At 32.8% G+C, this 25,781-nt stretch overlaps 1 protein-coding gene across 1 annotated transcript; it reads left to right on the top strand.

Moving 5' to 3' along the window:
• The first annotated feature begins 1,677 nt into the window (after positions 1-1,677).
• Positions 1,678-23,604, top strand: LOC106121069 (prolactin-releasing peptide receptor-like). Its single transcript, XM_013316561.1, has 3 exons — positions 1,678-1,973; positions 21,326-22,784; positions 23,507-23,604. Exon 2 carries the CDS (start codon positions 21,382-21,384, stop codon positions 22,780-22,782), a length of 1,401 nt encoding a protein of 466 aa, XP_013172015.1. The 5' UTR covers positions 1,678-1,973; positions 21,326-21,381; the 3' UTR covers positions 22,783-22,784; positions 23,507-23,604.
• The last annotated feature ends 2,177 nt before the right edge of the window (positions 23,605-25,781 follow it).

Here is a 25,781-nt window from a genome sequence, read left to right as displayed (position 1 = left end):
ATCCTTACGTTGTTATAACACTATGAATTATTACGGGAATGAATCAGGTTCAAAAGTTTCTTAAAATGACTTTCATATATTTTCCCAGGGAAAAAATTTAGTTGAAAATAATAAAGTTCGCTTGAAAATATCGTGTTACAAAGCCATTAAATTTAGAAAAAAAAACAACATTACTTTTTAATGGTTGGCCATAAAATTTTGTATATTTCGTTACAAACGATTGAACGCGATATCGAATTTATTTTTGGTCCCCGTGGATAACGTTACTGTTTGTAATAATTCTGTGGTTGATAATTCTTTTGTATCTTTATACAATCACTCATCAGCAATTAAATAAAATAAAACTCATAAAGGACACTGAATATAATAAACAGTCGAAACTGGATAAGCTAGAATTCTAGTGACCGCCGTATTTTTCTCGCTTATTTCTCGCTAACTCGAGTTTCTCGCGAGTGAGGTCGTCTCTCGGGACCAAACAATGAGTCTCGCTTATCCACGTTCGAATGCATTTTATTCTTTTGTGGATTCAATTTAAATAATAACTTATAATTTTTCAATTCTCACAATTCTATTATACATAAATGCAATGTATTTTCTTATATCATAAAGTGGCAAACGAGCGAGCGGCCACCTGAAATCGCTGATATAGCGAAGTGACCGTTGCCCATAGACATACGCAATTGCATATGCGTTGCCTACCTTTAATCGACGGAGGAGAGAATGCACAGATAGAAAATATGTACCCTTTCCATGCATCCTCTCATCCGGAAAGTCCACTTCCACTTCCCATCCTTTCCTTATAAGAAAAAGGGTGGGAAGGGAAAGAGGACTAAATTAGGCCTTCTGGACACACACTCATCAGACGAAACGCGGAATTGTTTTCACTTCTCGCCTGTCTTCTGTGTGGTCGTGGTATTTCACCGAGCGAGCCGGGACAATTCAAATGATGGTATTTAAATGAATTTAATAAAATAATATCTGTGTTTATTTGAAAAGTAAAATAAAAAATAGAACTTTAGATTGATTAACTTTACTCGTTGCGTAATTAATCAGAATAAGTCCGTATTTAACCGATTAAATTGAAATCAATTAATAACAAATATATAAGTAATTGATTCAAACACACCGCTTAATTATTTTATTTTATAAAACGTTATGCAATAAAATGTGTTTTCAAATGCGCTCAATGTTGTTTAGTAAATTTGCTCCGCGACACTTGTTATATTGCTTAAGCCGTTCCGTTTTATTCCGTTTCCTTTCTGTTTATTACTTTTAACCTAATAAATATCTCATATTTATGTTACGTTCTTAAGAAAAATTCAAATAATACTTTTCACAAAAAGCGTCTCGACTTATAAAAATTTACGTTAAAAAAACACAGAAACCCGATTTTTTTTTTGCATGACTTCTACTAAAAACACACTTGAAATGGTATCTCTTTTTATCAAAAAATGCGCTTTATTAATATCCTAATAAGTTACTAAATTTATATAATAATTAATTCTTAGTTTAGTATAAATAATAATAAAAAAAATTAATCACTTTTTATGTTTTAAGATAAAATACTGAATTCCGTAGAGTTATTCTTTTATCAAAAACGTCGTATCACATGTGCTACGATCAGACACTCGCTACGGCTACGAACCTTCTCAGTCTGGTTTCGGACGGCGACCTAAACGAACGCTTGCTCCGTTCTCTACCAACTACGCGACATCTTAAACTTAAACTTTAAAATTATATGCAGATTTATATCGCGAATTATAAAGTTATTTAATCAAACTTGTTTATAACTTTTATTTTAAAAGTATAAAATACGATTCTTTCTTTAGTTTGTTTACCGAACAGAACTTTTATAAAAGTGACAGTTTGAGTGAGTTTATTAATTTTTAATTTATGAAAATATTAAAGTTAAATGATAATCATTTAAATTATAAAGAAACTATAAGAATTGTATGGTGAAGCTTTACAGAAAGGTTAGTTTCCTGCTTTTATTTTTAATTAAATTGTAAATATAGCTAATAATTTATTTCACATAATATATTTAACGCTATATACGGCGTAGATATCGTCGTCATTTAAATTGTTTTATTTAAGTGTGTGGTAGTGAATTTAATTACATATTCCGTAAGATTTATGTCTATAATAAACGAGAGCGCAAGTAATGCTTATTACGTTCTTTGAGTTAATTGTACTAAGAATGCATGCCTCGATCATGACTATACTAGTGTTGGGATAATCTTAGTGTATTTTTTGTCCAGGTTTATTTGTCCGCTTGATAGTTTTAGGGCTTAAAATTATAACCAACAGAGTTAAATGTAATGTAAAATTTAACGTTATTTTTAATAAGTACTAGCTGTCGCTCGCGACTCCGTCCTCGTGGATATATAAAAAAACTTAATTAGCCTATGTGTTCTTACAGACTATGTTCTATACGTATGCCAAATTTAATCGAGATCCGTTTAGCAGTTCTAGAGATATCTTCAAATACCCATCCATCCATCCACATCACATCCATCTAAGCATTCGCATTTATAATATTAGTAAGTTAAATAAATAGCAGTCTCCTGGCTCTAAGCTACCTCCTCACCAAGTTTCTGCCATATCGGTAAGCCGTTCTTGAGTTTGAAATAGTGTAACTAACACGACTTTCATTATATATATATATAGATTTTAAATTTGTCTTCTTTCTTTTTTTTAATAAAAGTGTAACCTATTAAATATAAAGAATATAATGTGTCAAATAAATAACATAAGTAATAAAGCTTTATATATAGCTTTATGGATAAAGCTTCGGTAGCTGACTAATAAAAAGCTGACATAAAAGACGAGAACAATTTATATCAAAATGGCGTTGATTCATGATTAGGGACGCGTTATATTACAATTAAAAATTATTTGAACACTTAATTTATTTGTCAAACTGTGGAACAATGAATTCGACACTTTCTTTTTTCTTTCTCTTTTCCCTTTGATTAGTCTTAATTCTTTTGTTTCCTTCGAGAAGACAATCTATCAAAGCTTGTAAGGTCAATTCTGCTTTTGATGTTATTGGCTGTAAAATCGATCTATTAATTTTAATTTCATTTACTTTTTCGATTATCACCACAGTGTTCGCGAAGCTCGTTTGCCCCTTTTCTAATAAAAATTAACCCCAAATATATTTTATTTATCGCTACTATATACTTTTAAATCAATTCGAAACGTAACGAAACGAAATGATTCTGTACACGTGTACAGTTCATCTGAAAGTTAAAACTAATATAGAATTGGACTCTATGAATGAAGTTCCTTGAGGTTTTGCAACTTTCCCGATCCGGTCAACTCATGCAATACGCAGGCATTGCTCAACAACTGTGTTATTCCTAGTTATACGTCTAGATTTACTCTCCGACATATTATAAATGTTAAATATATTTTGAAGGGCAATTTTATTGAGGTTCATTGAACTCTTGTGATAAGAAATTTGTGAAGGAAACGTAAAGTTTATGATAAACTCATAAGTAGAACATCGTATACCGTAACTTTTGACAAATTAGTTTCTATCGGGTACAAAGACTAATGCGTAAAATATCGCTTGACATCTTTGCCGTTTGCTTTATTTAATTATAACTACTGTAGTTGTCGCCCGCACTCCATTTGCGCGGAATTAAAAATAAACATAATTAGTAGCATATGTGTTCTTCCAGACTATGTTTTACATGTATGTCAAATTTCATCGAGATCCGTTCAACCGTTTGGAGATACCTTCAAACAAACATCCATCCATCCATCAATCCAGACATTCGCATTTATATTATAATATTAGCAAGATGTGACATTTAAAACGTAATTTCTATAGTTTTATATCTTTAAAAAAAATAAAAAAATAATGATTTTTGTTGACTGTACCGACAAGATCAAAAGAGATCTTACAGTTTTATCAATACAACTATTTCTTTTGTACCGACTTCAGAAGACGCCAATAGTCTGTAAATTTCCGTCCACTTAGATATCAAACTGTAATCATACTAAGTACGAAAAATTCCAAAGCACAATATGTTGGTATTTATTTTATATGAATCATTTATCTTTATCTATGGGATATAGAGAGATCTATTTGATAGTCAAAAAGCTACGCCCACAGGAACGTGCGAAATTACCCAACGGCGCCACAAAACTTATTGATTGCCTTCTAATATAACATACACCAATCACTCGCGTTGTTATACAAGTGACTGAAATAATCTACAATTTATAAAAAATAATACGTGTACTGTCATTTAAAAATAGATTACAATAGCTTATCTCGTAAGATCTATATATCTTTGAGGATTTTTTGACTGAAACTATTTAATATAATTATATTCTTTTGTTCTTTCGTTATATATAAATATTTCTGTTTGTATGAATATAGACCATTTGTATAATATTTACTTGTATTTATATTGTGGTAATACAAGCTAATCTACAATTTATTATGCCAACCTTAACAACGTAAACTTTCAATATGCTTGCTTAATTCGAAAGTTTATAAACTATCGAGTCCGGCAAATAATAAATGATAGTTTTTAAAATGACCAAGATGATAATCGTTCGGTGACATAATTTGCTAATATAAACGCTGTACTAGAATAACTGAATAAATGTAGACAATTTTGGTATAATTACGTTTACGATTCTCTAGTAATGGTGTTGTAATGTAATAAAAAAATTAGGCCATGTATAAAACGATGACCGTATCATAATTATAAATAATAAAATATACCTAAACATACGTCGGAAATTATCCAAAGTTTCTATGAAATAAATCTATATTTATGACCAGTTAAATAAAAGAGAGAATGTTTAATATCAATTTTATACGTTTGTAATATTTGAATGTGTTTAAATTACGAAGTATATATGGCTTCCAAAACGATGATAAAAAAGAAGCCGAAAAAGTATTGTACAAATAATTGGCTGATTGTATATTTGTGGTCTCAATTCGTATTTCATTAAAGAAATACTATAAGAGTTTTCCAAACACACACATTTACATTCAGGTGGACCTAAGACGAGATGGATAGAATGTGTGAGGTGACATGATTACGAAAGGCATTAAGGATAAGGAGACCCATTTAACTAGCTGATAGGAGAAATAATTTACATACATGATGGTACTTCTAATCAGAAAAGAGTATTTTTATCTATTCATTTTTGGGGAAAACTTTTCTTATGTTATAAGGTGGTAAGCGAGCAAGCGGCCACATGAATTCGCCGAAGTAGCGAAGCCGCCACTTCCCATAGACATCCCTTATTGCAGATATGTTACCTATTTTTAAACGAGGTAGGCAGGGTCGTACCGACAGAGAATACTTGCCCTTCCTATGCGTCCACTTCGTCAAATCCACTTCCCCTTCCCATACTTTCTTTCTATAAAAGGGTGAGAAGGGAAAAAGGACTAAAGTTAAGCCTCCGGCACACACTCATCAGTCGCATATCTTCTGTGTAGTCGTGGTATTGTACCGGGCGAGCCGACTTCTCTGTGCTACAGCTGTTCCTGACATCTACCACTTTTAAAATTAGTTAATTTTTAGTTCTCATGAACTCATAATAATGTAATCATTATATAACTTTATATCTTACTTCCAACTATCCTACTAATATTATAAATATGAATGTTTAGATGGATAGATTGATAGATGGATGTTTGTTTGAAGGTATCTCAAGAACGACTGCAAGGATTTCGCTGAAATTTGGCTTAGAGTTTTGAGTTTAGAGAATTACGTTTTTTTAATTACGCGCGGACGGAGTCGAGGGCGACAGCTAGTATCTTTATAATACTTAATACTACGCAGAATACGCAGTTATGTAAGACATTTATTTTAAGAAGATTTATTTTGTTTTTACTAAAAGAAACATATAATGATGTTTCCTGTTATGTGTAACAAATACTTAAGTAGCAGAAATATTTATGCGGTGAAACATTTATCTATGAGGTGGGAGTTTTCTCAAAGGAAATGACTCAGTGAATCTAAATAAAATATATTTCTGCTACATTTAGCATGAAAATAAAATTAACGTACACCTATGTTATACGAAGCTCTACCGAAGTATAAAACATTTCACACGTAAACACAAACAACTGTATCATAAAAAAAAGAAATCGACAATTCGATATTCAATCTTTTTTCCAGTTCAAAAGAAACATTTTTATCGTCTCATTTCTAATCTATAAAGTTTCTTGTTACGTATGACATGACTTGTATATTTCGATTTAACATATATCCATTACAATCATGTCCAGAGATCGATGGCGACAAGCGAAACTAAACGACGCAATATATGAAAAACCAAATGAACATGGTTTGTCTTACGTATCAATTTTAATAACTAAGACTTTATATTGATAACAGCGCATCTCTCATCATATTAGTTAAGTTCATGGGTGTTTAAAGGAAAATCTTACGTTTTGCTCTACTAGAACCAAATAGCAGTAATGTGGATTGGGAATAGTAAAAGAGTAGTATCATGGCAAATGTCAACATAATCGTTACAAAAATCAGCAAGGTTGCAAGGTCGACGACATCGTACATACCTCTCACAAATCCCCGGCGGAGCGCACACACGATTTTGTTGATAGAAAAATAATCCCCTAACTCCTATTATGATATCACGATACTATATCGTACTAGATTGCGACTCGATGAAATTCAGCGGTCGCAAGCAATCAGATTTTTTATGTTAACTCTATTACGCTAAGCTTTCCGGTGATTCTTTAACCTTAGCAGAGATGCTTACCTAAATGTTAATTTAAAAAAGTTGAAAGTTGGGGACTCTCTAACTCCAATTATGCTCCAAACTCTCTCTAGCTGCAGTTATACTTATTGGCAACCGAGGAAGTTTTGCATGGACGGATAAACTCTGGGAAGTACTGCAATTTCACAGAATAGGGATGTTCGATCCTGTCTTTTTTACCATGTACGTTCTATTTTGACCTCTTGTATAAAAAACAGCTGAACCGATTTGTAAGCGTAAGGTTATTAGATTCGCATTTTTATCAGATACTGCCCGCGATTAAGTCCACGCGGAATTAAAAAAAAAATAGTAGCTTATGTGTTCTTTCAGACTATGTTCTATATGTAAGCAAAATTTGATCGCAATGTGTGATACCCTCAAACAAACAACCATCCATTTATCCATCTAAATAGTCGTATTTATAATATTAGTAAGAAGTAAGATTAGAATCGAATCAATCAGTTTTTAATTTATGTGTAACTGTTTGTGGATGTCAAATGCGAAATATCGCCAGTGCAATAATATTACATTTTGAGTTGTACAGGGTTAATGTCTAAAAATATTTAAAATAACTTTGACAGGATGGCTTCAGTTTTCGTGCGTCATATTTCGCCACACAATTGATGTTTGGAAAGTCATTATTTCCTCATTTATCTTATCTGTTTGACTTTGAATGGTGTATCAATATCAGGTTAGATGTTATTAATGAAACAATTTGACGGAAGTTTGTAATACTGCTTGTCGGCCTTTTTTTTAGATTGTTTTTTTTAAAGCAAATAGTGTGTGTTTAAAATTCTCAACTATTCATCTTATAAATTTTAATATTACGTACGCAATTTATTCCACATATCTTAATATTAATATTAAAAGCACACATTTTTCTTCATTGATCCATCTACATAACTGTCTACAGAATTAAATATTTTATTCATTGAGCTGAGAAAAAAATTCATAAGTATAAAATTAAGTGAAGTGCTCCTTAAGAATTTGAAATGAAGAAGACAAAATGATTCGATATGATAATAATCGATAGGTTAAACCTTATCAAATCGAATCGTATTTATCATCTTTTAATTTCAATGATGCTAATTTTAAAATAGTAAATTTTATTAAAGCATTTGGCAAACATCCCGGAATAACAACGTTTTTTTTTGTGAAAATATTTCTCAACTCTCGTCGGTCGCTATCTAGCCAAATGAAAACAAAACGATCGATAAATCTTGAATATTGTAAATCCAGTATGATTTACCTATCGAACTATTGAGATAAAAATAAGTAATACATATTATCGCAATCCTAAGCAATAGTTATCGAATGATTACTAGAATCCAAAATCTCTATATTATAAATGCAAAAATTGCGATGTATCTCCAGAACGGCTGCATGGATCTCGCTGAAATGTGACATACATTTAGAACATAGAAGAACACGTAGGTTACTAATTAAGTTTCTTTAACCACGTGGACGGAATCCATCACCTCTAACTTAGGATAGGCTCCGAGTCTTTAGGTTGGGACGTATAGTGAGGTGATGATGATGATGGACGGAGTCGCGGGCGACAACTAGCATGTTTATAATTCCATTCGCTCAGTTTAACCACACATTAAAATAATGTGCAAACACACCTGATGTTATGTAGCTCGAGTGTTTAAAAATAGATATCGCGCTAATACTGTTTACAATAGCATTTAAGATGCAAAGATAAGTGGATTGGAAATTAACTTTTTGCAATTATAAGATTTAAAATTGAAAGCAATCAAAAGATTTTCACTATTTGTAGTTGTTTGCTTCGAGATTCGAGATTATGTGGACACTGAAAGTATCTTTTTAGGCTCGACACATCAAACGTAATCTCAATGGCTCGAGAGAATCTCACGATATTCTGTGACGTCTTAAGGCGGCGGCGAAGACGACCTCGCTTTATCGTTCGTCGTCAGACTGTAAACAATTGCTCATCTATTTTTTATTAAATCCTTTTGCTGATATTACATTCTGGACGGTAAATACAATGAGCTATTTATTTAAAAATTTAAACGTAATTGAATTTAACCAACTAAAAATCTTATAAACACCAGTAAAATCTTTCTTAACAGAAACTTTTTATCGTAATATTTTTAAGAAACAAAATTGAAAATGTTAATTAAAATACAACTTATAAGCTTTAGTAAGTACATTACTTTAATAATGTTTGCAAACGATGGATTTGTTATCGTTTTATTAGCACTTAGCAAATGCCGATTCTCTGATACATTCGTAGCTTAATGGAGCATTTGATGTGTGCAGAGAGAGGAATTATTTTATCAGTGGAGATATAATGAGATATTATCAATCTTTATGATCGACGGCGATGATGTTAGTACTTTATCTAATCGTGGGATAACGCTCGATTAACATCTATTAACATGTTATAAGCCATCTGCCAATAAACAGAATTATCTTAAAGGTACGCGTCCATTGGCTTGCTCCGGACGCACCGTACACACGGCCCGCAACGGATTTTATTTTGCTTTTTATTATTGGACAATCATTCCACGGGACGCCCGCGTTGAATGTCAAAGCAAATCTGTTTAAGCCGTGCATGCGGTGCCTCCGTCGCTAATGGACGAGTACCTTTACTTTTCGTGCATGTAATTAAAACACTATTTGTTAATTAAACATCACTTACTGTACCTTTTTGTCACTCATGGCAATACTAATTGAATGACATGTTTATTAATAGAATTTCAGTGAACATATGACGTATTTGCGTTACTTATAACAAAAAAAATTATCAGTCTCTCCGCAAATCTGCATTTGTCCCAGGTAATCTTGTCGTGCGTCGACAAAGTCGAGGGTTGGTCAGCTTGTTACACATAAAGTCGGTGATGCGGTCATAATGGAACTAACATACTTACAAATATACTAACTTTCTAAGTACGGTGATATTTTCCGTGCATTTGTACTAAATTTGTTTATATGTACGGATTTATCCTTTGATATGCGTATAAAATAAATGCGGATTCAAATATCTTCGTTCAACCGCGTGATTAATTTTCTAAGTGATCCAATAGGATAATACCTATTTCTCTTATTTGAAGACAATTTTGTACTGACTTCTTCAACCGTGAAATTGTACCACCGAAATACTAATAGTCAAACATATTGCTATCTCTTTTTTGTCAAGCAAATGTAAGGGATAACAATATGTGGAAACTTACATTCGGAAGGATAACTCTATCAATATTAATATCAGAGTCTTTCAGTTAAATACATTTTACTGATGCATTGTGTCCACGGTTCAGTAGATACTTATTGGACGAGCACGTTTTTTTTATCGTATTTAATTATGTTAAACTTATTACAACGAATATTTGTACGATCATTGCTTCAGTCACAAGGTTTGACGCAATTAATAAGCATATATAATTGCTTAATGTTGGGTTTTCATTGTTAATATCTTACTTCTTACTGTTAGAAAATCCGACTAGCCTTAATGTCAACGTTTATGTCCCCTCACTAATCAATCTGTCACTTGACTTGGGAACGAAAACGCGCCATTCGCGCCAAAGGATTCTAACTAATGTCTAAAATTACTAATATTATAAATGCAAATGTTTGGATGGATGGATGGATGTTTGTTTGAAGGTATTTCCAGAACGGCTGAACGGATCTCGGTGAAATTTTGGCATATTTTTATAACAAAGTCTGGAAGAACACTTAGGCTACTAATTATGTTTTTTTTTGTTCTGCGCGGACGAAGTCGCGGGCGACAGCTAGTACTTAAATTAAAAAACATTTACTAAAACCACAGTACAGATGTATACTTTTGAGTTTTGAACACAAATATTTTCTTTGAATATTTAATGTTACCCTTTTGGTTGTTGCTAGAAAATTAAAACCTTTATTATTGTAATATGTTAAACGTAAACATTATTATTATAGCAACCCTCTATAATTATATTTCTTTATGCAGGGAACAAAGTTATAATTAATTTTCCATTACGTATACGTAATAATCTATGAAAAACAAATACATATTCTACTAGCTGTCGCCCGCGACTCCGTCCGCGTGCAATAAAAAAAACAATTAGTTTTCGCAATTATTCGAAATTTTCTCGGCGTAAAAATCATCGTTGAACTTCAACAAACATTTAAAAAAAGAATTGGCGAAAACCAACACATTTTGCGATAATTTTTTTTATTATAGATATACCAAAAACACAGACTGCCACACTCACAGTTGTATTAGCCACTAAGGGAATCAATTAGTCCTTAGTGTAAAATGAGCAATATACAATAAGGGGATGTTTATCTGTCTCCGTGCATTACCGAGGGTCGTTCTTTTCAATCATCTCTTGTTGGTTGTTTCCAACATTGTGTGGTTCTCAGTTTTTAGTCTGTGGATAGTGTTATGCAAAATGACATCAAGCTCGGTGCATATTTGTGTCCTGCGAATACGCCGGTATCCTCCAGGACTTTCCCGCCATTTTATCCGTAATAGTAAGTTTAGTAATTCTTTAAACAATGTCAAGTGTTACGGTAAAAGTTATTTACTCCTAGATTAAAAAGAGATGTCTTTTGATAACAAGAGGATGAAAACGAGACAAAATGGTATGGAAGGCTAAGATTTTTGTATGTGATTTGTCTGAAACGAAATTAAATAAACCAAACCTTTAAGCAATAAGCGACTAATATATTAATATTGATTATTGCTAAAGATATAATCGTGTTGAAGCACTTAGAATCTTGTTGAGTTAATGTAGTCCTTAAACAAGTCAAGACCCTTCAGTGATTTGCAAATTAAATTGTACTCCGTGTAAATTAGCGTTATAATGGACTTTGCTATATTTGTATATAGCGTGTTTCAAATGTGCATAAATGTCCGCCATTTTGAAATGTCATTTAGACATTTAGAGCACCAATAGCCTAATGGTTAACGATATGGATTTTCGATCACATGGTCGAGAATTCGAATCCCCCGTTCGATTATTGTCGTAAACCATATCACAAGTTTTGGAAATTTGGAATGGTACAAGAAATATTAGTAAATGAAAAAAAATCTTTTCAACATGAAAAAAGTATTTATTTTATATTTAAATACAGAGTTCACAAAATATTTAATGGAATATTTACATCCAGGATATTCTCTTAGTGAAATTACTTTATGAACTTATTCAGCTGTCGGCTTAATTTATCAGATTAGCTTTCACCGGAAACCCCTTAAATTACATTATATATGTACGTGATACCTTTAAAGTTGCCGGCAAAGCCAACACAAGTAATCAGATTTATTTATATACTCTATATTTTAAAGTCGTAAGTTATTTGTTTAGACTTAGAAGAAAACTAAGTATTTTAATTCATTATTCCTTGTTAACTTTGTGTCTTACGCACACTGTGTACTTGGTTTATCTTATAATATTATAAATGCGAATGTTCGGATGGATGGATGTTTGTTTGAAGGTATCTCCAGAACTGCTGAACGGATCTCGATACATTACGAAACTTGGCATTCATATGTTATAGAACATAGTCTGGAAGAACTGATTAAGTTTTTTTTTTTAATTCAGCGCCGACGGAGTCGCGGGCGACAACTAGTTGTTCTATATGAAATTTACGTATGACACACAGTGGATGAATTAGAATCCAATGACATCTCACTCGTCAAAAACTTTGTTAAGGCGCGAAACACATTATTTTTGAAGCTATCTCAATAATAATGTAGGGCAATTAAAGATTAAGGAATATCGAAACTTTAAGAGTTCGTTGGTTAGTATATTGAATTAATACGTTTGGTTGGTTTGGATCATTTTTTTTTTGGCTAAAGCAACAATCAAATTTATTCTATCTCGAGATCGAATGAAGAGGTCGACGATCACGGGCGCTTGTTTGTTATTTTCATTACGACACACTATTGTAAATTACAATAGTAAATTCTCTTTACTTGTTATAAATACTAAATAATTCGGTACTAAATCGACACCTCTGAATTTCATCTCACTTTCCGTGTGAATGAGACTTCAACAATCAAGTGGCTTATCCGATTTCAAGTGTCTACTTCGAGCCTTCGACATCTGAAACATCTGACAAAAGTAGCCAAGAAATATCGAAGTCTTTTGTTTATTCTTATGGCGGTAGTAGGGTTGCCACTTTTTGTATTATATCATAATTCAGGCTATGAATTTGACATTAATCTCTCTTTAGCAAAGCGTAGATTTAAAGTTGGCAGCCCTTAGAAAGTAGCCACAAAAGCGATCCAACTCCAAGCTTATAAATAAATTGCTAAAGTGTGCATGTGCCCTTAGATCTCCTTAATAAAATGATTTTTAACACAGAAACATACTCCAATATTAAATAAACTTTTTATTTTACTTCTACTCAACAACAGTTCAAATCTGTTCCATTGTCGTAAGAAGAAATGAAAAAGCTAATATAAAAAAGCTTCGTATATTCTCGTATTGTGAAGGTTTGCATTTCTGAACTACTGCGAAGTCAGAATCCAACCGCTGTCGTGTACCACAAATAAAAATACACATAAAATCACTTTGATCACTTCACCGCTATAAACCTTGAACTTGTTATCTTTTGTTGTACCCTAGAAAAAACAATATATTTCGTTGCATTTTTCAATTCCTATTCAGTTCTACACTGATTTGTTTATTGTATTTTATGAGTTACGCACACAGTAATACTGTTTTAAATCTTTCCTTGTTCAAATGCCATCTCTTTCCATACCATATTCGTAACTAGCTGACACCCGCCACTCCGTTCGCGCGGAATTATAACAAAAGTTAAGTAGCCTATGTGTTCTTCCAGACTGTGTTCACGAGCTCCGTTGAGCCGTTCCAGAGATACTTTCAAACTAACATCCATCCATCCATTCCATCAAAGATCCATACAAGATTAAATTATAATAAACAACGAAAAAAACAAAGGAACCTTCACAGGGACATTTGATCCATTCATTTATTGTATTGGAAAAAATTATGGTTCCATATCTAGCAATTAGAAACAGCCAAATTATTAGAGTCTTAAATCTTTGAGTATAATACACGTCCAACAGTAAACAAGCCATTATTTGCCGGATGTTATCGGCCACAGATTTCCTAATTATACCGATACGCCGCCATTTTGTAAACGTTTATTGAACAATATTGAAACTGAAGTTTGAATTTGGAAAATTAATTTAATTTTGCGGATTAACCAGCTCAGTTTTTTGAACAGTGAATACTCGTAATTTTTTGATATTAGCTGTTTGAGTGAATTCAAGGGACGCCGACGGCAAACAATTTTTTTGTACGAAACTATAAAATAGTGTCAGAAACAAATATTTACTTTGATCCCGAGATTTTTTTATGTAGCTTATTTTGTGCTCAAAATTCCATTTAGTATTTCAATCTAGTCATGACGTGCTAACATTTTCATGGATTTGATGGTTAAATGTAGTCAAATGAATGGAAATAAAAAAATATTATAAAAAACCTACAATGATTATTTTACCTTTATAAGATTATAATCACAGAGTTATTGAAAACATACTTACTAATATTATAAATGTGAATGTTTAGATTGATGGATGTTTGTTTGAAGATATCTCCAGAACGACTGAACGGATTTTGATAAAATTTGGCATAAATATAGAACATAGTCTGGAAGAACACATAGGCTACGAATTACGTCTTTTCAATTCCGCCCAAACGAAGTAGCGGGCGACCGCTAGTAATTTAAATATTGAAAGTTACAAAATAAATCGTAAAAAAAAATCGTAATAAAACGTAAAAAAAATCCATAGACTATAATATTCTATGGACAATAATTCAATTATATAATAAGAAAAATAAATTTTAATTAATTAAATTTATACAGCATGCATTATATTCCGTCACAAGCATTCCTTAATTTACAATATCTACGCGTAGTTAAGTATCGTAATTAATTGGATTTCCAAATCTATGAGAGGAATTTCTGTGTACAATTAAGAGGTGATGTGGGTCACGGATTTCTCGTCGCCTGCTTTATTGATTGCCTGTGATACAACAATGTTAAGTGATATAATACACTAACTCTGTGTTTCCATTATCGAAATACTTGTGTATAAACATATTTTAAATGCAAATGTTTAAATATGAACTTCTTCAACTCATTATGATGGGCAAAATCGCAGGCAGAAGACGAGTTGGAAGGAGGAGAAAGTCGTGGCTAAGAAACATCCGGGAATGGACCAATATTGCCAGCGTTGAACAACTTTTTCGCTTGGCACAGGACAGGAAAGGGTTCGCTGAGCTGACGGCCAACCTTCAGTAATAGAGAGGCATTAGAAGCAGAAGAAGAAGAAGCATTTTAATTTCGCGTTAGTAATTGATTGTGATTTGACTTTGTTATGTCGGTAGGCTGATGGTATTACTTTCTTATCGATTTTACCCAAACAACAGCATCCTGTATGGGATTTTAGTCAGGCAGGGAAGGATTTAATTACTTAAACAGATTGCAGCAAGCGAGAGGAAAGTTAGTCATATAACTATGCTGATTTAGTAAGTCCCATTTTGAACAACGAGACCAGCTGCGATTGTCCTTTATTTCTGTAGGATTCGTTGCGTTATTTGGCTCGTTCACGTACCGACACGTGTTGCCGGTCCGAAGATCCATCGACTGACGTCCCATTTCTCCGGCATGTACTTATGGCGTGTACGCTCGAGACAAATACTACGTTTATGCGTACACTACAATTTCTATGAAAGACGAGTTCCACTAATTTCCCTTGCGTTGTCATGACTGGTTATAACAAACCACCGGTCGCGCGCACCCTGTGGCTAGGTGGAAATGACCTTTAAAAATATTAAAGCTATCACTACTAAGGTGTTATTGAAGTAATAAAGTTGTTATTGTATTTGTTTTATTAGGTGACTCCATCAAGTTTTGATGGTTATGTGTCGTGGTTTGATTGCGATTTCAAAACGGTAAAAATATTCGTTTAGATCAGTGATTCTCAAACTGATCTAGTTGGACACCTAGTGTGAACTAGCCGGGGTTTACGATTGCTGGAATAAAGTTAAGGGGTCATAATTTGAGGTAATGTAGCAGCATGTGGATCACCGCAAGCAATGAAAGTTTGAAAGGGTTTTAAGAGAAAAAGTTTGGGAAAGTCTGGTTTACACACGGACATAGGTAATGGATTTGTGTTGTTCCACAAATAGGTTTACGATCAATTAGTTTCAAGACTATTGTTCTTGGACGAAAAGTATGTTGTAAACAATACGATCACGGAGAGAAAGCAGCCATAATAAATATAGATTTCCGACAAATATTTTTAGTTTTAGAAATAAGGAAGGAAAATTAAAAAAAATCAATTAAAAAAGAAAGAATAGCGTTTCTATTTCTTTGTTCAGTTACCATGATAAAGAATTTGAGACCTTAAATTGTGTTTTGTAATATTTTTTTTTACTTAGTGATGATATTTGGTGTTATATTGATTGATTTATTTAGTAAGTACTGCTGAGTACAACGATGGTAATATCTAAAAGAGTTTAGGATTACTTTATTTTATCTTAAAAATCTATTATTTACATAAACTGATATATAATCACTGCCCGTGAGCGATGGGCCGCGTTCGCGAAATAATACCAATACCACTCATCCTGATGAAGGGCCCAGATGGGCTCGAAACTAGTCGGTGCCGCCACCGGACGCATATACGTGAGTGTTTAGTCGTGTTTATATATCAGTCTAGTATAATGTCTCACGAAAGTTTGAATAATTTAATCTATAATTTACATGTTTCCAAATATGCCAATGCTGTTTATCTGCTTGTTTTGTTTAGTTTATTTGCTGTTTTGCATTTCTCATGCGCACATATCAAAGAGACACTTCAGTTTATGCATTAAATGCGGTTCTACTGATCTTATATCGAAGGATGGATTACATTTGAGAGTGAACACGAGATACTTGTATGTTATCTGGTACGTAACGAACACACGGTTTGGTAGTAAAAAAATCGCCGTAATAACAAAAAGAAATTTTATTGACATCTGCGATTGAAGATGTGATGTATACCTTTAACGGACGAAGGAGTGGACGCACAGAAAGATAATATTTGCCATTCCTATGCGTTCTTTCTTATTCACCTTTCTCTTCGTCTTACTATAATAAAAGTGTTGGAAGGGAATATATTATAAAAATATGAGGCAATAAACGTAGAATTAAATAATTTGTTAGAGTGTTATTTATTTTGTTTATTTACCTTCTCTATATATTAAATTAGCTCCAGTGGCTTAACTGTTCATAAAATCAGTACATACTAAAGCTTTAATTATGACATTAATAAATAAGATAAATCTTGTGTGATATGAATTAAAAAATAAAAATATTTTTTTTAACAACAAGAAAATTAGAATAAATTCGAGACAAAATAAAAGTTCTAGCCAAAGAAAACAGAAAACAATGCTATTTGGAACGAACTTTACAGCACTAATTACCTACATTTGCATGTTTTTTTCTGCTGTATCTAAACATTATATAAACATCTAAATAATACGTGTCATGTTTTTATTACCCAAATGCCACATGACGTATATGCCCATATGCCATTGGTGAAGGTCAAATTTCTTGTTTTCAAGTTTTACGCATTTAGTATAAATTCACGCCGATGGCGCGTGGCATATGGTGTTATCACTATCCACTATCCATGTCATACGATAATATAAGAGTGTCATATACTATTGCTCTAAATCCCAAAAACACTCCAATAGGGGCTTAAAGAGATTTTATATTATGAAATGTCTAAATATAGATGCTACAATTTATCTAAATCGATTGATAGTACCTCAATATGAATATTCCTAATATTTTGACTTGAAAGAATTGACAACAGTCAAGTCAGCCGACAGAGACCAACAGAGATATATTAAGTCTCGGGATGTCGCCCGCGACTCCGTCCGCGCGGAATTAAAAAAATATATATCCTATGTGTTCTTCCAGACTGTGTTTTACATTTGTGCCAAATTTCATTGAGATCCGTTGAGCCGTTCCGGAGATACATTCAAATAAACATCCATCCATGCATCTAAACATTCGCATTTATAATATTAGTAAGGTTAAGTGTCAACTAGAAATTAACCGTGTGATATTTTCAACAAGAGAAGAAAAAAAATTTTTTTTTAAATATGTAACTGACCGCAAGTCCGCGTTTGTTTTTGCTGATCACCGAAACGGTTTATACAATTTTGGTAACTAAAAGATAGCTAAGTATGCAGAATTATAAGCTACTTTTTTAATTTCTCGCTGACAATGTCCGCAGTAAGGGATTTCCAAAAAAATTTAACGAATTTGAAAATCACTTAGCATTCAGTTTTATCAGGTTATGATATGTCATATCGTGTATAGATTCTTTTATCATTCAACATTCACTTTGTATTGATAAAAATCATTTTATTTTACGCTTTGCTAAGATGTTAAATCTAAAATTTATCTTATGTTACTTTATCAAACATTTTTGTGTTATAATATTTGTTGTTTCAAAAACTGCGACTTTTATACCTATCTTCTATTCTTTCTCAAGACCTAATCTTTGCATTATAAAATCTTTGACACAGCCTTTTCATATTATGTTAAATTAAAAAAAAGAAGCTTAAAATGTCCCTTTGTTTTATTATAAGTCTTCACCATCTTTTTAATTTCAATGATCAGATTAAATAACTTTATAATTCGAAATTTACATTTTATTTCTAACAATGTTTTTATTTTATAAAAACAGTTGACCTTTGTTACATATAAATTCCTTTTAAGAAAATCCCTTACACAAAAACAAGATGTATAATGCAAGCCTTACGGTCGAACGGGAAGTTATGAATAATTCAAATTCGCGAGCCTTGATAGTTTCATAGTTTAAGTTAAGGTCGGGCATAGGATGAAATACCCTATCGTCACTTAAAATTCTTGTGTACACACGCATTTTGGTTGGCTTTGAGCATTTGTGGTAAAACTTGCATTCGTGTTTGATTAAGATCGAGCAAGTTCATCGAGCATGTCTGTAAGTGTGTACCCACCCTTAAAGAGATGCTATCGGTGATGTGTATAAAAATACAATTAAAAATAAATTAAATAAGGGACCTAATGAGCAGAGGGAACACTGAGGTGATCATCGACTTCCTGCCTGACTACAATACTAGAGGAACTGCAGATGTGTTGCCGGCCTTTGAGAAGGTTATATGCTCGCTTCTTGTTACCTAGCTGCCGAGGACAGACCATTCCATAACGTGGCTGCTTAAATTAAATTAACGATATTAAAAATATATTATTACCTGTAACATCTGAGTAATTTAGTGGTTACTTTAAATTATTAAATAATTGCTACAACATTGTCGATGTCTTGGTACTGTTATTAGAAAGAATTTAGTATTTAAATTAATTTTGCTCTCTTATATTTTCATTTTGTCGGAATTCGGACGGGTTTGAAATTATTCTTGCGTGTATTTTGTCTATATATCACACTCGACCATTCAGTAACACATTCGGGGCGGATGTAACGTGTCTCCACTTCCGCCAGCTTGTGCTAACACACGTCTTCATGCAGAATAACTATCTCAACTGTCGATAGTTAGGTAATATTAATAATTATAAAATAGAATATGAAATACCGACAGAGTTATTTGAAGCCTAAATCAAGTGGGCTTAGCAATAATATATATGCCAATTACCATCGTGTACACATCTACAATTTTTTTTTAATTAGTGCAGCGCCCTCTATAACGCGTAAAGGACACCAAAGATCTCACACCAGTTTTGACCAATTGACGATGACGATACGAAGGCGATTGTCCAGAATATTCGTGCTAGGCCCGCTCTTTCAGATTAAACACATCAAGAACTAACGATATCGGTCCATTTCGAAAATAAATTTACGACCAATTAAAACAAGTTTTTGTTCGTTGTTTCTCCAAACATTCGTAATGTTTAGGAAGCACCGAACACACGGTAGACTAAATACACACGTTTTATTACAATTTACAAATGTTTGGTTATTTATAAAGATTTTACAAAGAATAGCTGTCGCCCGCGACTTTACCCGCGCGGAATTAAAAACAAAATTAATAAGTAGCCTATGTATTCTTCCAGATTATGTTCTACATCTATGCCAAATTACAGCGAGATCTATTGATCCGTTCCAGAGATAACTTCAAACAAACATCCATCCATCCGTACATACATCCATCTAAACATTAGCATTTATGATATTATTAAGAAGTAAGAACAATGTCATACATGTAGTGTTGGTCTCTTTTCTCTCTGGTTTTTTTTTAACAAAAACCCGTGTAATTTAAATGTTAATAATTCTTTGTAGTGGCATTTAAATATGTCGAGTCATGACATATGTTATGTTACATTTTACTATGATGTTATATGAGTACCACTATCGAATCCGATGTTATCGGGTCAGTAAAAAAGGTTTTGTAATCAGCTTTATTGCCTAATGCCACGCAATGATAACAATGGATAAAAAATATTCACTTGAATATACATATTCCTATATGTACATTTAAAACTTATGAATGTAAGAAAATGTAAAAATTTCGCATATTTTCTTTGTGACTTCAACAAAATTTACTGTTACAATAAATAATTCCATACCCTGAAGCATCAGGCATCTTTAAATGATTATTGTATGTGGTAGCGTTAGAGTAGTGCGACCGGCCAGGGCGCAGGGCATAAAGGGGCGCACATGGTGCCCACTAAGATACCCTTAAAAAAATCCCCCGCCACCAAAAAAGGGGGGCGCCACAAAATCGCGCCCAGGGCGCCGTAAATGCTTAAACCGGTCCTGATTGTATAAAGAAAGACAAGATAAATATTGGTTATTGGAAAACTAGTTGTTCATGCTGTCCAAATAAATATACAAATTTTGTAAAATTTGTAAAAAAAATTGCAATTTCTTTTTAATTTCCAATTTTAGCAAAAAAAAAGTGTTTTACCTTTTACTTATAATATTCGGTTTCGTTTATAACAGAGTATTGATTTCATTCAATTGTATTGCTTACGCAGTCAACTTGTAGCGGTGTGATTCGTCGAGACATTCACAACGAGAGTAATCACGTAAATTGTAGCCTGCGTAAGATTCGGGGGCGGTCCATTAATTTGTGACAGCATTAATTTCCTTTTTACGACTGCGATCGTTTTCGTACAGTGATTACATTTTAACTGTCGTGTTACTACGCAACGGTAGGGATGCTTAAAGCTGACATAGAAATAGGAATATGTACCGACGAACCTAGGTAAGCGAGAGTACAAGAAATCGCGATTTTTCCACTGTATTTGTCATTATTCTTATGCTAAGTATGTACATGTTTGTACAACTCATTCGCCACGCATTCTGTAGAAAACTGGAGGTTTAGGAGTCGCGTTTCGACAAACAGATATTCAAGTTTTCTGCATACTAAGGTTTATTTACCATTTTCTGACATATTAATATTAACGTTGTTCATTTCTGATATAAAAAATTAACTTGCCATAAAACAATCCAACGTTATTAAGTGATTTAGCAGACATTCTAAATAATAAAAAAGCTGAAGTAATTTAAATATATTTCTTTTGTTCGCAGATGCTTTACAAGGAAGGAGCAGTTTTGAATAGAAGAAAGTCTATGGCGTAGCTAGTATGCTCTTCACCGACAATGATATATTCAACGACGCGGTGTCCCTTTCCGCGGACCAATATGACTCGATCGCTGCTATGAATTTCAACGGCACTTTGGCATCCTATTTGGGAGGACGAGTACTAATTCTAAAGACATTCTCTGGAGAATCAGTGGAAGTTATTGATGAACCGAAATCGAATAAAACGATAGATGTAATCGATGTTAAATTCGTTCAAGTCGCTTTCTGTATTCTTTACACCGTTATTTTCGTACTTGGAGTCTTCGGCAACGTTCTCGTCTGCTATGTGGTCTTCAGGAATCGGGCTATGCAAACAGTGACTAACCTTTTCATCACTAATTTGGCATTATCTGACATATTACTATGTGTTTTTGCGGTACCTCTGACGCCAATGTACACCTTTATAGGGCAATGGGTTTTCGGCAGACTCCTCTGTCACCTTATGCCCTACGCGCAAGGCACCAGTGTTTACATATCAAGTCTAACCCTCACTTCTATCGCCATAGATAGATTTTTCGTTATCATTTATCCTTTTCATCCGCGGATGAAACTCAATACTTGTATCTACATAATAGTTTTCATTTGGTTATTCTCTTTGATCGTCACTTGTCCATATGGTCTCTTCATGGGCATACAAATAATATATAACAAAACATATTGCGAAGAAAGTTGGCCATCGGATAAATCTAGAAAAATATTTGGTGTTTTTACAACTGTACTTCAGTTTCTAATACCTTTCTTAGTAATAGCTGTTTGCTATACTTGTGTTAGTATAAGACTTAATGATAGAGCACGCTCCAAGCCCGGTGCAAAGAATACTAGAAGAGAGGAAGCTGATAGAGATAGAAAGAGACGAACTAATAAAATGTTGATCTCTATGGTAGCTATATTTGGCATATCTTGGTTGCCATTAAATATTATAAACATATTTAATGATTTTTGCGCTCAAATGAACGAATGGAATTATTACTTTTTATCATTCTTCTTGGCACATTCCATGGCGATGGCGTCGACTTGCTACAATCCATTCCTTTACGCGTGGTTGAACGAGAACTTTAGAAAGGAGTTCAAGCAAGTATTGCCGTTCTTTGAATCAACGGGCGGAGTCAGGAACAGCTACCATTCTGGTCGAATGCCCACAAACAAATCTGACAGGGTTTGTAACGGGAATGAAACAATACAGGAGACTTTATTAGGCTCCTCTTTCAATAGAGGGCCGTCGTTCAAACAGAAAATACTCGAGGGCAATGGAAAAAAGGACAGTGGAGTCGAAATTGAAAATATAGTTTTAGAAGATAAAACAATCTCTGCTTCCTTCAACTCGAGAAGCGAGAATGTTAATTTACAATTAATAGACGAAGAATCTAGGTTTACAGAATTAAGTACGAAACAGGAGATGTAAATGTAGGTACACATCCATACATACATGTTATATTTTTTTTTCCAGAGAGGAATGCCTTATGCATACTCCGCGCCCGGGGGGGGACGCGGTAGTTATTTGCGTGTTTTCTCCTCCATATCGGAGGCATACCCACTAAACCTCTCTGTTCCTCCAACGCATCGGGACGGGACCACGGGCACGCTTTCGCTCTCGTCCGCGGCCCACATGTTATATTTAGTCATTTCAAGCAGTGCCTTTGATGTTCTTGATATTAATAGGCAAAGAATATTTTTATTACGGCTGAGAAACTTATTAATGTTACACACATAGTAAAACTCATTATTAGAATGATGAATCATCTTCTTAAAGTTTAAAGTTTTTTTTTTTTGCTTTTTATTAGTGCACAGACTTTCTTCATAATGTTTAACGCTTGTTTATTTAATTTCATAGATCATAAATGGGATTATAAGCAAGTTAACAAAAATCATTACTACATTCAATAGCCTAATGGTTAAGGGTACGGATTTCCGATCACGAGGTCGAGGGTTCGAATCCCGCCATTCAACTATTTTCGTAAACCATATCCTAGCACAAGCCTAGAGCTTAGTTGGAATGATAAAAGAAATATTAGTAAATTTACAAAAAAATCTGCTAATATTTTTCTACAAAAAAAAATTCTAATTATTGTTTTACGTCTTAAAAGTTGTCAATTACATTTCATAAAATTATTATTATTTTGTTACAGGAAACTCCAAATCAATTTCTCATAATCGATGACGTCGGTGAAAATTATATTATTATGTAATTATTTGACAACTTATTAAATAAGGCTCTCCCTAATACATAGCACATGTAAATAGATAAATTGTTAATTATTTAAAAATCTTAAGAATTATTATAATTAATTATTTCATATTTCAATACATATATTTACTATTAAAAACACATAATAATTACAGCACGTATATAAGTAATCTTAAACTGTATATAGGAAGATTACTTTAGTTTTTAGCTTGTAAAATATTATTTGTATCATTTTGCCTAAGAAAACTGTTATTATTTATTTATAAGGAACTTGTAAAGTATATGTATAGCTATATTAGAATAATCTTTCCAAAGAAAATATAGTAGGGACAATTTTATAGATTAAATGCAAGTAGTAATTAAATAAAGGCCTATAAAAAAGGTAATTTAATTATTGTTATAGATGTAGGTGCCTAGAAATTATCGTCTGTTTCCCAATAAACTATTGAGCCCAATTTCAAACTTTCAATGTACTTTTATTATTTATTTAAAAGTTATGATGCTTTGTAAAATATTATATTTCTTCTTATTTATTATTGTTAGGTATATATTTGAAAGTTTGAAATTAAGTTTATTGGAAAATGGAGTAAATTTCTATTTAATTTCGTAGTACATTAACTGCTTTATATGTATAGTTGTTGTTACTTACTGTTAACAGTAATTAAGCTATGTTAAAATTTTAATATTAATTTTGTTATTTAGATTAACGGATTCATTGCTAGTATTTCGTTAAAATTAAATAAATGATTTTAAAATAATTATAAAACTTTTATTTACCACCAACTATTGTAATAAGGGTCACAAATGTCAATAGCTGGAACTTTTACCTTATGTCGATTAATCGATTCGAGTTAAATCCGATTAAAACATCGATTTGAATTCAAGCATCGGCATCAATTACTTATGAAGTGTTTGGAATATTGTGAATGGAATGATTTATGACATGTGTTTATATCAACAATTCCCGGGTAGGAATCGATTCGCGTCAAGCGTAAATATTCAATCATCCCAACTCCGATTTCATGACGTTTGTCGAAATCGTAGTGTACTATTACATCGGATTCTTTTATCTGACTGATTTCAATAAATGGATAGGTCCTTGCTTTGGGTTGACAGTTTTTGCATTTGAAGTTCCTGACAGTTAATACTATCTCTGTTATTAGTTCCAATCCTCAACACTGCTATCAACCGCAACCGTCAGCGCCAAAATGGCGAAGATTAAATAGGCACAAAATACGACATTTTATAGCCTGTCCATATATAAAGGTAAGTTTTTTTTATCTATAGATTATCTTTTGTTTTTCACATTTCGTTTTGTTACGATGTGTTTTTGTTTTCAACGGCCAAATACTTTCTACGTGACCACTGTAAGTTGTAATTAACAATTTTAATGGAGTCGACGCCAAAGTTCAGTCTGAGATTACTCGCTTACCATGAAATTAAAAGATCCTCGGATACCGGGCTGCTGCGACACTTTCAAATTTATAACACAAACTCACAGTTTTCGTTTGTAAATTAAAAGATAAAAAATTTCGGCACTTTATACTGGAAAGTAATTTGATAACATCTTATTAATATTATAAATGCGAATGTTTGGATGGATGAATGTATGTTTTAAAGCATCTCTAAAACAGCTGAACGAATCTCGGTGAAATTTGGCATACGCATGGAACATAGTCTGGAAGAACACACAGGCTAATTAAGCTTTTTTAGCGCGGACAGAGTCGCGGGCGACTTTATTATATATATTTCGACTAATAGAAAGTATTGGGATCGTACAGAATCAATTTATTAAATTTAGGCCTTTACAACTTATATCGTGTAAAAATATGATGGTCAAGAATTCTCCTTGCATACATAATGATGTTGAAAAGGTAACATTCGTCTTAAAAAATAAATTTATATTAATTCAGTAGAGTAATAAAAATACGTAAATGCAAAGTATTAGAAATCAAGATTTATTCGCAACAATTGGTAGATTTCATTTTGACATTTATTGACGATTTAAATATAAACGAGAGACTATAAAGCGCAATTTGGCAAACCACAAACAAACAACACTTAATTTTAAACTAACGATTTAACATCAGTTAGTACAATAAAGTACAGAAGCAGTAACAGGATTTTTACCTTACAAGACTTTGAAGTTGAAACTGGTAAGTTTTATTTGGTTCTCGGGACAACAGTTGAAGATATAAACAAATGAGAGTTATAAA

Source organism: Papilio xuthus, unplaced genomic scaffold (assembly GCF_000836235.2).
Source record: "Papilio xuthus unplaced genomic scaffold, Pxut_1.1 DF826945.1, whole genome shotgun sequence".
In the NCBI taxonomy this organism is placed as follows: Eukaryota; Metazoa; Arthropoda; class Insecta; order Lepidoptera; family Papilionidae; genus Papilio; species Papilio xuthus.
This window is presented reverse-complemented; position numbering and strand designations above follow the sequence as displayed.

Coding starts and splice junctions, on each gene's coding strand:
- LOC106121069 (XM_013316561.1), top strand. CDS start 21,382: ATGCTCTTCACCGACAATGATATATTCAACGACGCGGTGTCCCTTTCC.